This window comes from Bactrocera dorsalis, chromosome 2 (assembly GCF_023373825.1).
Source record: "Bactrocera dorsalis isolate Fly_Bdor chromosome 2, ASM2337382v1, whole genome shotgun sequence".
Classification (NCBI taxonomy): domain Eukaryota; kingdom Metazoa; phylum Arthropoda; class Insecta; order Diptera; family Tephritidae; genus Bactrocera; species Bactrocera dorsalis.
The window spans coordinates 4,350,368-4,363,776 of record NC_064304.1 but is presented as its reverse complement, the minus strand read 5'-3'; the positions used below and the strand labels follow the sequence as shown (position 1 = coordinate 4,363,776).

General features: G+C 36.2%; 3 protein-coding genes across 3 annotated transcripts in view; 2 read left to right on the top strand and 1 right to left on the bottom strand.

The window, feature by feature from the left end:
- The window catches only part of LOC125776420 (glutathione S-transferase D1-like), a 111,069-nt gene that overhangs the window by 40,039 nt on the left and 57,621 nt on the right, over positions 1-13,409 (top strand). The gene's annotated exons all lie outside the window — the stretch shown is intronic.
- The window catches only part of LOC105225826 (suppressor of lurcher protein 1), a 44,628-nt gene that overhangs the window by 10,878 nt on the left and 20,341 nt on the right, over positions 1-13,409 (bottom strand). The gene's annotated exons all lie outside the window — the stretch shown is intronic.
- Positions 6,122-12,448, top strand: LOC125776419 (fatty acyl-CoA reductase wat-like). Its single transcript, XM_049448186.1, has 7 exons — positions 6,122-6,361; positions 10,058-10,170; positions 10,247-10,757; positions 10,839-11,040; positions 11,362-11,604; positions 11,687-11,944; positions 12,004-12,448. The coding sequence occupies exons 1-7, from the start codon at positions 6,247-6,249 to the stop codon at positions 12,086-12,088; spliced, it is 1,527 nt and encodes a 508-aa protein (XP_049304143.1). The 5' UTR covers positions 6,122-6,246; the 3' UTR covers positions 12,089-12,448.

The following is a 13,409-nucleotide window of genomic DNA, read 5'->3' as shown; positions in this document are numbered from 1 at the left end:
CGTATACTAAAACTTGATTTGATTGATTACTTTCATTTGGCATTTGGCACAGATATCACTGACAGTCAAACCAACCTAGAAAAAAAAAGTAATTCGACAAATGGGTATTCGCGCGAAATTTAAATTAAAAAGTCTTTCTATTATTTGCCCATTATAGTTCACTTCAAACGACTATTAATGAAGCTTAGAATCTCACCTTTCCAACAACTCCATAAATTAGAGACAATATGGCGGTTGTATATTGTTGCAGTACAAGAACAAGTTTTCTTTTTCAGAATTAAATGTACTTTGCATAAAACAACAACAACTACTTTAATTGGATTATACATATTATTTTCATTATTATTATTATATATAAATATACATAACATATATATTTTATATGTGCATGTGCCATATAATTTATATTAGACATTAACGGTCTTCACAAGCAATCAAAGTTATAAAGCTGTATATTTAAAACAAGAATTTCACACACACATTGACATATATAAGTTTGTATAACGGCAGATATCTTTGTGAAATCTCCCAACTTTGGTAAAACTAAAATCTAATTTGACGTTAATTAAGAAAATAATTGCAACAGGTGATGGTATTAAAAACCAGAAATAGCCAACCAGGGTAGCCAAATGTGTTGATTGGGTGAGTATTAACCCAAGGGTCACCAGTTCAAAGTCAAAGTTATAGAAAAGAGCAAAAAACGCTTAATCTAAAAATTATTTTAATATGAATGCACCAGAAGAAAAATGTGTCGGTCTAACATCATCATCAAAGTGATTTGAGTGTGATTAAAAAATGGCACGTGACCATAACCACGATTGATCTACAATCTTCAAATAAAGTATTGAAATAAATTTCCCTTAAAGTCTACAAATTATAAAAATAGAAAATTTGAATTTATATTGATCTAGAGTGTTTCCAGTATATGTATAATAGTGCGCTTAAAGGGTAACCTTTGTAATAAGAAAAATGTATATTTGCAATAAAACTTTTAGAATTCATTTACTGTAATGTTTGAATAATGTTTGTTTGCCTCTGTGAAGTTTACTCTATTATATTTGTATGTACATATATGTATCTATCCAGTCAGTTTTAATGTAAAGTATACTTCTCTGATAGTTGTAATTGTTCTAAAGTGGCGAATCGAATATATGACTAGTATAAATCAGATTGATTGGCAATTAAGCTACTACTCATTGGAGGTATTAAATATTTTCTGTTATTAAGTTCAAGAACAACTTTTTGTTGCTGTAACATGTATATTTTTTAGAAGAGAACCAAGGTCAACCACAGCGAGCAGAGCATTGGCTAATCTAAAATGTTTATTATGTAGGAGACATGGACAATGACATCAACTGTTAAGTCGCCGTTACGAGTTTTCGAGAGAGAAGTTTTGGGGAAGATTTATGGGCCTCTGCGTATTGGCAACGGCGAATACCGTAGTCGATGGAACGATGTGCTGTACCAGTTATACGACGACATTGACATAGTTCAGCGAATTAAGAGACAGCGGCTACGCTGGCCAGGTCATGTCGTCCCAACAGATGAAAACACTCCAGCTCAGAGTATTCGACGCAGTATCCGCCGGAGAAGACCTCCACTCCGTTCTAGAGATCAGGTGGAGAAGGACCTGGTCTCACTTGATATCTCCAAATAGGCGCCGAATGGCGAAAAGAAGAAACGAGACACATAAACGATGTCAACGATAGTAAAGAAGAAAAGGAACGATTATTTCTTTGCCATTCGCGATATTTGAAATGCGTTAATTTTTCGCTTCAGTGTTTTTTTGCAATTTATTTATATACATACATAAATATCCATATGTGTATGAGTAGAAAATGCTGGCGCCTTTTATTTCCCATATTGTTTTTGCGAATATTTGCTATTTGCCACAAACCAATACAATATTATAAGATATGTATTTATGCATAAGCAGGCACGAATTATAATTTGCGCGGGACCCCTTCAATCAATGCATATGGCCATTGAGTATAAGCAGTAACTACCACGAAAGTTGCATGAACCTCACCAGGAAAAGCACTATTTAAAACTGGTCTAGTTCCAATGCTGCTAAAGCCATCAATAGTTGGAGTTCTATATATCAGACCGACTACCTTACGAGGAGCTACGAAGTAGTATAAAAGGCTACAGGTGACGAATAGAGAGTGAAAAGTGCTAAATGAAACGCTAGCAGCTTACTTCGCTAGTCACAATGACAGTAAGAGAAGTAGTAGGTAGAATTACAAGGTAGTGTGTAGATAATCCATTAAAGTGTTTTAACTTATACTATTATTAATATTTTTAACACACGAAATGTTTAATCAAAAATCAACTATGTAACTGTTGGTGCTTCCTCGCTGGGCCTGTACGAGAGCTCACTATGCGTAGATATGTATGTATGTCTGTAATCACTTGGCGAAAGCGTTTGAAAAAGTGGTGGGTAAACGCGAAGAAGCTGTGATTTCATCTAGAAAACAGCAAATGTCTGCGGCAAAATAAGCCAGAACAAATCAGTTTTTGCTAACTATTAAATATTACGCGCACATATACACACATACGTATATACAAGCATAAGAATCACTTCTTGCTGACAGCCTTTTCATATTTATTTATTCGTATTAAGTTTTTTGTTTGTGTTTTATCTTACGACGTCATTTATTTATTATTTATGGCTTCGGCTGTATGTACATATGTATGTGTGACTGTTTGTTTTCCTCAATTATTTCGTTACGCCAGCAAACATCGATCGGTAATTAAATAGCTAACTAAGTATGTATTCGTATTACAAAAAATCATGCTTGAGTATAGAAATCTACTCAGTCGGTTTGTTGCTGTTGTTTTTGTTCTGGAATTGTTATTTAATATTAAGAGAGTTACTTAATACAGACATATTAAAAAGGCGATAATTATGCACTTATGTGACTCAATAGAATTACAAGCCGTAAAAACTTCCAGTTCAACGTCCACTTACTTCGATTATCTGTGATTAAGTATGAACGAATTTAACATACCCGTTCAATTTAAGATTGGATAGTGTCACTTTAGAATAAAATGTTTATGAATTACACAAGTGGATTACAAATTATAAGTAAATACAAATGCTAGTATTTCAATTACTCTTTTAATATATTTCAGATAAGTTAACAATAAAACGATTCGCTGTATCTGGTAACCCAAAATCACCCTTTGACAAATCCTTAGTTAGCTATTTTTTTACTAAAAGCCTTTGAGTTAAAACCTTTAACATTTTACATATCCAATATTCGTGATTTTTAATTATATCTAAATGGGTGTTTTTCTTTATATGGCGGATCCAAAACCCAGCTCACAACCCTGGGGAGGATGGTTCGCCTTTTCTCTTTAGCTCGCCTTCAAATGGATGCTTTTTGGCATATGAAACCTGAAGTCGTGAGCTTCTTGAGCCATATGTAAAATAATGGTTTCTAGCCCCTCCGAAGTGAATAACGCTCTAAAAACTTTCCACACTTTCGTGAACTTCTACCTGTGGCGCTTAACGACAGACAGACATTTTCCCGAGCAGTTTTGCCATGATAGAAAAACATATGCGGCTAGGGGACGATAAGTTTTATATCGAAAAATAATATATTTTCATTCCCTTTCTTTAAAATACAAGTATATGATGTCATGTCCTTAAGAGACTTTTTAGACTATTTCATAATAGGCCTCAGTTTTGGCGATCACTTCTTCATAATTTATTTAAATTTATCCCCAGCAGGCATTCTTTTGAGATCTGAGGGTAAGCAATATGTAGTCCCTGGGAAAAGATCTAGATCTACGCTGCGTAAGCTATTCGAAGACCAATTCATGGAGTTACACCAACGTTTTCACTGACTTGTGACACGGTGCATTGGCTTGGAGACAAGGCGCTTCTTTTCCTTCTTCAAATGGTTCAATAACGCTATGTAGTAATTGCTGTTGATGGTCCTTACTTTTTCAACCTAGTCAAATAAATTTATTCCATGTGCACCCAAAATACAGACGTCATAACTTTGTTGCGTTCGACGCTTTGGAGCGGCTTCATCGTGTACAGTTTACTCGGATAACTGTTGATTGGAATTCGGAGTGAAGTGATGGAGCCACGTTTTATCTAGTGTCACATATTGACATTTTATTACGTTCTAACACTCCAAACACTGCTCCAAATCTTCTCGATCTTCTTTTTGATCAAAAGTGTACTCGCGCGACACCCATTTTGCACAGAGCTTTCTCATACCCAAACATTTGTGAATGATTTGATGTACATATTAAGTTTATATCTTTAGAATTCCTACTATCTCGAACAACTTCATTTTACGGTTCTCTGATCGCCATTCACTTGGGAGTGACCAGAAGATTCTTTTACATATGGCTCAAGCAGCTCACGACTTCCGGTCTTAGAACAAGTATCTTCAGAGTAGCTAAATAATATTCGTTTGAAGTCGAGCTAAAGTGAGAAGGCGAAACAGCATTGTTCGCTGAATTTGGGACTCGCCACGTAAAAAGCAATCCCTATGAAAAGAATAAAACAGCCTCGAATTATAGGCCCCTCTTTTGATGACGACCACTCCAAACGTATTAAGGATTACCATTTAAGGGCATGTACCTGAAATGTCCGGTTCCTTAATTGGGAAAGTGTCGCTGTCCAGCTGGTTGATGACCTCGTAAGATTAAAGGTCGATTTCAAAGCTGATTTTGAAGAAAAGGAGCTTCCATTATGCCGTTATGTCTGAATTTCGTAACTCTGCACAACTAATACGCTTGTGTAAACTGACGTTAAGCTCCGTTAGGATCGGAATAATCTCTCCGAGCCGTTCGATAGATAAGGAAGAGAAGGAAATGGGTCTCTTGTCGTAGATAATTTCGTCTATCTTGGAACCAGCACTAACAGAAACTACAACGTCAGCCTCGAAATCCAACGCAGAACAACACTTGCCAACAGATGCTACTTCGGACTGAGTAGACAAATAAGAAGTAAAGTCCTCTCTCGAGAACAAATTCTACAAGTCACTCAACATCCCCGTCCTACTATATGGTCTAGAGGCATGACAATGACAACATCTGATGAGTCGGCGTTGCGAGTTATCGAGAGGAAGGTTCTGCGGAAGATTTAGATTTGCACATTGGCAACGGTGAATACCGCAAACTGTGGAACGATGAGCTGTACGAGATATACGACGACATTGACATAGTTCAGCGAATTAAGAGACAGCGGCTACGCTGGCTAGGTCATGTCGTCCGAATAGATGAAAACACTCCAGCTCTGAAAGTATTCGACGCAGTACCCGCCAGGGAAAGCAAAAGAATTCCTTAGCTTTGCAGAGCATATATTTTTATATGAACCCATTCGTACTTAGTCATTGCATCCCAAATGTCAAGATTTGCAAAACTGGTTGATCACTTGTGAGGCAGATCTGTGACGCTATTGACCGCAACGTCATCACAGAGCGAGAATTTTTCCGCAACTGTCTAGTGAAGCTGTCAACAAACCGAGCTGAGCTAGCCGATCTGTCGTCAGTATTTTCACGAATACCACCATAGGAGGCAAGTAATTATAGTATTAATGAAAGCAGTCGCAGCATTAACCAGTAATGAGTAATTTAAAATATTTCCATACACCCAGGTATGTATGTATGTATTATATGTATGTATGTATGTATATCTATATACAAGCGCCGAACTTATAATAACAGTAATAAGAATTAGTCGATCGTAATAATGATAAAGCGCGGCTCAGGTGTATTCTAGGTGCAGAGCGCCCAGTGTGTGTTTGTATGGGTATATACATATGTACGTACATTTTATCTTTTCCGGATTACGTTGCATCGTTGTGTGGGTCGTTTGTTGCTATTGTTTTTGTTGATTTGTATTTTGTTGTTGTATCTGAAGCCTTGCTTTACTTAGCATAACCACTTTACTACGAGCAATTACTGTTTTCTATTAGCAACAAAGTTGACTTGGATTTATATACTGATTTATATATATATATATCTATAAGCTTATATATACATACATGTATGTATGTGCGTATTTGTTGATGTTTGTATGTATCGGTGTAGGTGTACTTATCTAATATTGCTTGCAAATGCCGCTGTCAAGTATAAAAAGCGAAATTCTCAACAACTGGAAATTTATTAACGCCCCGCCGCAGCGTTGAACGGTTCGAAAACTTTAGTCTCATAACGGATTTTAGAACTCGGTAGATAGAACGCCACTTCGTGCTTGACTTTGATCGAGTGAATAGTCGAAATGACAGCGGCAATGCAAGTGACCGGGGTGAACGCGGAAAACCTCTCGGAAGTGCAAGAGTTTTATCGAAATAAAAGTGTATTCCTCACGGGCGGTTCGGGATTTTTGGGCAAAGGTACGAAAGCGCGCTTTCCATACAAATACATACATAGCTTAAGTTTGGTGGCAAGAACTGTATGAACTGTAGCGCAGTTTGTGAATGTGTGCAAAAGAAGTGCTTAATTCTTGGCTAGTGAAATAACTAAATAAACAAGCGATAAAAATCGCACGAGCTCATACTGGCGTTTGCAATAAAAAATTAATTTTATGCGTTGAAATACTGTTCGGGTAGAGTGATGTGTTTTTAATTATATTTGCTTGTTGGGAAGCTGCTACTTTCAGTGATTGCTTCGTTTGCTTAACTATTAAGAAAAAAAAACTTTAAAGTCGTTGCCTTTAAACCCGGAAATTGAAAGTTGACATCTATTTCTAAATCAAAAAAAAATTATAATAAAAATATACACAAACTATATCTAAGACTTTTATAAACGTATAGTGAAAATTTTCTTTTAGCAAGTGTCGGTTATGATTATAGAAAGTTCCTTGTGTAAAGGGCGATTTTGGGTATTTTTTTTTAAGAAAACTACTGCATGAAGTGTTTAATATTTTGAGGATATGTTTGCTGACAGTGCAGGTACCAATCTAGAGAAAAAATATTCCGCGCAAAATTTAAATTAAAAAGTCTTAATATTTTTTGCTCACAGTAGTATACAACTCATACATTGACCGCCATAATTGTCATTAATTTCGACGAAAGTTTCTTATATTAGGTATACATATATGAGATAGTAGTGACCCGATTTTATACAGACTAATAAAATGCTCCCAAGGTTTCATAAACGTTCCTAATAGTTATATAGAGCCTAGTCAAGTTTTCGTCCAATTTTATCTACTTTAGGCACAAAAAATTCATTCTTATGGGTAAACGCGCTTTCTCAAGATAGCTCACATATTGTCCGATATATGCGATATAAAGTCATCCAGAAGTCCAAAAATCTTTATATTAGGTATATGGGGAATAAGAGAAATATTGACTCGATTAAATTATATACCTCCTCCATTGACCGATATTTTTTTATATCAAAATCTATAATAGAAGGAAGCATTGAAAGCCGGAGTGCGAAACTTTAATCCGCTAAGCCTAACCTACTCCCATCTCTTGTCTTTCTCACGGTGCCACTGGACTAAGTCCCACTACAATTGTATGTAGGTACTGGGGTCCGCACATTCAGGTTTGAAAAATTTTCGTTCAATTTGGAAAATTTTTGGTCATAAGGGGCCACACTTCAAAGGCACTATTCGTACAAAGTATTATCTCGTAATATTAATTGCTTCGCTTTTTGTATACCAGAAAGTGAAATATTGGGTTGTCAAAAAAATGCTGCGGTATTTTCGCTAGTTGGCGCTGAAAGCGCGTAGTTATAGTTTTATTCGTCGCATCGGTTATTCCTTTTTGGAAAGCTCATTTCATGCGCTAACACATGTTTGATTGATTTTCGTTTCTTTTAAGTCCTTCGTGAGTTATAGCGTCGCAAACGTGGAGCAAAATAAAGAGAAAATACGGCATATTTTACAGTACAACTACGATAAAGGCAAAAATGCATCTCAAGCCGCCAATAAAATTTGTGCAGTTTCCATTTCCACCGCACAACGATGGTTTCAACGTTTTCGTTCTGGTGTAGAGGTGGTCGAAGATGCGTCACGCTCCGGAAGGCCTGTCGTCGAAAATTGCGATAAAATCGCTGAATTGGTCGAAAGAGACCGGCATAGTAGTCATCAAACCGTTATAAACCATTTGAAGAAGCTTGGAGTCACTAAGAAACTCGATGTATGGGTGCCACACGAATTGATTTTTTTTGACAACCCAATATATTCTCAGTGTCAAAATTTAATGTTTCTGCTTTTGTTTATTCATTTACCGCGCTTTTAGTAGTTCTTAACAGTACCATTATAAAAGGAGTGAGCAGGCCTATCATCAGATTTCCGGAGGGATTCTTATAGGACTTATGTTGAGCGAATTCGGTTACTATGGCTAGAACCAGATGTGTACATTAAACCTTTTAGAGGGCGCTTGTTAAACATTTTTATCCCACAAGTACCTCTTGCTACTGCGATCACCAGTGCCAAGTTACAGTTCTATATCTTAATTTAGTACTTGGTTATACCACTTTATAGGTTTTCATAATCCTATATATAACTCGATTAGTTTTAGGCGGTACATAAAACCATTAGGTGAACAGAACTATACTCTGTGCAACATGTTGTAAGAGTAGAACAATTCGGCAAAAAAATTAACCTCAAAATAATTTCATGTGCTGTGAAAGCAGTTCTTATTACAAACTTTTTTAGTTGGCTTTAAATAAACATTATGTGGAAGAGTGAGTACTTATATAAAATAAGAGCGTTATTCGTTCAAAAAATGGCGTTATATATAAATAATATAATATTTTGTAAGCAATATATCATTCTTAAAAAAACTTTTGGCGAATCGATGTATTTGGGTAACATTCAGACATAAACTGAAATTGATTGACTACAAATATTAATTACTTTGTGCACATCCAACGTATATTTAAAATTAATTTTCTTATGAAGCCACTTCAAATTGTGCTTTTGTTCCTCGCTTATTAATTGCTTGGCAATTAACTTTCAAGCATTAAAAAAAAATTGTTTCAAAACAAAACACTTGAAATGAGTAGGAATGTATTACACTATAATTTGACTGGTTCCAGAAGATAAAAAAAACCGAAACCTGTTATTAATAACGGATGGTTTTTCAGTGCGCACATTACAATGTTGAAATAAACTGCAAATCACTCCGCGGATTAAGCAAGTGTACATTTAATTGAGATACACCGGTGTTTTGTGGGAATTTCCTAAGAAATTGTAATTAAAAAAATATTGAATCATAAGAATTAAAAATGTATGAGAATATAATTAAGCAGCTGATTAAATAAGGGTATTTGTCAACTTAAATATAATGGGTGATTCAAGTAGAAGTAATGTTTTCAATCACTTTTTTGACAGCTAACGCTTGAGTCGTGTCAAGCTGTCTTGTTATTTTTGTTCAGTATTGTTTGGCGTTTCATCATAAAAAGACCTACGCTTTAACAACGTTTATAATTCTTCAACTTTTTTAAGAAAATTCACATTCTGTAAAGAATGTGTTTCGCGCGCTTCGTTCCACTAATGGTCAACATAATCGGCCTACTGTGGGTAATATTCACAATAATAAAATAGATCACGTCCAGCACGCAGTGAAGAAAATATGAAAGCCGTCGCTGAAAGTGTATACGAAGACCGTGGACAGTCGATTCGGCTCCGTTCGCAGGAACTCGGACTAACGTATGGAACGACTTAATGCATTTTTCATCGAGATCTTATATTGGCATTCAAAATAGAGTTTGTTCAAGAACGCCCAAGCGACATCGCTTCGCTCTCTGAGCTCTTGAAAAGTTCCAAGTAGATCCGATGTTTTCGAGCTAAATTTTGTTCAGCGAGGAGGCCTATTTCTATGGTGGTTTGTGAGCCTGTGGAATCAACGGTCTATATTTCTTCAAAAATGATGTAACCGTTAGTGGCGACCGTTATCGCGCCATGATAACCAACTATTTGATGTCTGAAATTCAAACTCGTGATCTTAGCGAAAGAATATTCCCTCGAACGATAATAAACATTCCCTTTAAATTTCAAGTTTCACCCTTTATATGTATATGCAGGTTCGACTATATTTGCAAACTATAATTGTCTTGTATTATTTTCACCCCTCTAGTGTTTATTGAAAAAATATTGCGGGCCACTGACGTGAAATGTATTTATATATTGATGAGACCAAAGAAGGGACAAGCCGTAGAGGAGCGCATAGAAGCCATGTTCAAAAACCCCGTAAGTAATTACATCAACAAATACGGTCGCCACAAAGAATACTGCTACGATTTAATGCAAATTATAAAACTTCTAGTTGTTCACCGAATTAAACAAGTTGAAACCAACGGCCAGAAACCGTTTAATACCAATACACGGCGATTGCCAGTTGAGCAGTTTGGGTATCTCACCTGCAGATCGTCAGACCCTACTCGATGAAGTGGAAATCGTAATGCATAGCGCCGCAACGGTGCGATTCAACGAGCCACTCTACAACGCGCTGGCCATAAATGTACGCGCCACCATGGATCTTATGCAGTTGGCGAAGAAAATGCGCAAGCTTCAAGCTTTCGTACACGTCTCGTCCGCCTTTGCAAACTGCACAGTCTTTCATGTGGATGAGGTCTATTACAAAAATGAGCTCAACATTACAGCGGAAAATATGTGCAAAGTCGCGGACTTATTGGGTCCGGAGAAAACCAATGGTATGACGAGCGAATGGTTGGGCAAGTCACCCAACACGTACACTTTCACAAAAGCACTGGCGGAAGAGGCGGTGTTGTCGGAAGGAAAGGATTTGCCGATTTGCATCTTCCGACCCGGCATAGGTAGGTGTCGCTTCTTTAAAATCGAGTAGAATACAGAGATCTTAGGAGCAATATTAATGGTACAATTTGGTTCTTGCGCAGTTATACCAACCTACAGTGAACCGCTCGTTGGCTGGGTGGATAATCTATACGGACCGATGAGCATTTTGTATGGTGTAGCGCATGGCGTAGTTCGTGTGCTCTATTTACATCTGGATACGAATGCAAACTTCGCTCCCGTGGATATGTGCGCCAATTTGATGCTGGTCTCGGCGTGGAATACGGCGAAACAAATGAACCAAACGTAAGTCTTTTTACAGGAATCTGTAGTTTTGCATATTCTACCTACCTACCTCGCTGTTACTTCGGTGCGTCCAAATTAAAGTTTTGAGTAATCATATTGAGGCTTAAGAGTACACAATAAACCACGTTAAAAACGTCTGACCTGATACTAGGTGAAGTCTTCAGGAAAGATTTCGTGGCAGCAATGCAATTTTGTTGTTTTCACATTTCCACGAACGTGACCATAACAATAGATCATTGCTTTTGATCTTAAATCAACTTTCATTAATAGTATTAAATATATATTGGCATGCAATTATTTACAATGTTCCATCTGTTATAGCACCTCTGTGCCGCCACCCATTTACAACTTCGTGCCCGATGAACGAAACATGTTGAAATGGCAGACCTATCGACGAACTTTGGAGGAGCACGCACCGAAAATGCCTCTGACCAAAATGATTTGGTATCCCTTTGTGATAATAGTCAACTCGAAATTATTATATAATATTCTCATATTATTCTATCACATAATACCGGGCTATATCTTTGACTTCCTGCTACTACTGATTGGGAAGAAACGTAGGTAAGCGCATATAAGCCACAGTTCGCGTGAAGTTCGTGGAAATCTTTTTGTTAAATTAATATTGACTGCTGTCTCGTTGCAGAATGATAAAAACATATCAAAAGCTGCATAAGCAAATCGCCGTACTGGACTATTTTGTGGAGCACAAGTTCACCTTCACAATGGAGAACACAAGCAAGTTATGGCTCTCGCTCTCGCGTGCCGACCAGAAAATCTTCAATTTCAATATACGCGAAATAAATTGGCCGGAATACTTTCACAACTCCCTAATGGGTGTGCGCTGCTTTATGGGCAAGGAACAACCCGAGACCATACCGAAAGCCAAACGGCTGATGCAGAGGTATGCGTTTTACAGAGTCAATGACTGCGCTTAGAAATTTAATATATTCTCTCTTTCAGGCTGCTGATTTTACATCGCACGGTCCAGGTACTGGTCTACGGCGGAGCCTGTGCTTTGATGTCGTGGGCCTTTCTTCGCATTTAATAACCAATGTTTAAGTAAATTTATGGCAATGTGATAATTAAGGATGATTATAGTTAGTACTCATTGGATTTGTTTGTTTTGCTTAGACACGAGTCTCAATTTCGTAATTAAATATGTATGTTCGAATGTTCATATGTATGAGAATTTAATTCATTGCGATAATTAATGACTTATAAATAGTATGTAGGTACATATTTCGTTATTAAGTATTTGATTGATTTGCTGGTAATTTGCTTGCTGCTTTGTTGTGCGTTTGTTTGTGTGTATGTCTAGTCGCATTTAAAAATTAGTAATAATATTACAAAAAATATGAAATTTTATAAACGTTGAATAAAATACCTTTATATATACATACATATAGTATATATACCATATACAAATGCATTATTATTTATTGAATTTTTAATATTATTCCATCATTCAAAGTCCAGCCATAATTGTGAAAGCTTACTTTTATATGCTGACTGTAGAGCTTTCACCCTTTTTTGACGTCAGGTTTTTGATATTGTAGTCTAGAAGATGGCGCAAAGCTTGAAAATTTTTCGTTTATATATATGTATCTTAGCGAGTGTGAGAATATTAATGACAAACGTCAAATTCACTCACATTTTATTGACAACAGAAAATTTTATGCACACGTGTTTGCTCATAGGAAAAAAATATTCAAATGACAACAAATTAGCAATTTTAATTTCACTGACTTAATAACGGTTGAATATTAGACTGCTAAATTGACAAAATTCTGACACGGTTATAATAAATGTCATTTCTTCAAAACGTTAATTAAATAGTTTATTGAAAGCATTTCGTATCATGTCAACTTTAGTGACAAATCTTCTCTTTGTTCCATATAATTTGTTCTTATTGGAATTGGACGGCTTTATTAAAATAGATAATTACTAAATAAACCAATGACAGCTTGTCACTTTACAATTTAGTTAATTATGTAGGGCAGTCACCGCCAATTCTCTATTATAGCTTTAAAATCTCGGAGTTACAAGTATTCCTAATGAAAGCCCATTGATGCACAAATCGAATTCTTGCTGCCTTTTACTAGTGCTGTATCATCGTTTAATAATTCTAATGACTTTGAGGTCAACTAGTTCCAACACAAAAGTGACTGACCAGATAGCACTGTTGCCTATTGATTGATATTTTATATACATACATATGATATAATTTATTGGATAGGTGCCTCATTAAAGCGCCACACTTCATTATAAATTATATGAAAATTATACGAAGAGGTTTATATACATATACTACTTATATATAAGAGCTAGCCTGTTGTTGTTTTGCAAGTGGTTTCAGACTTTAGTAT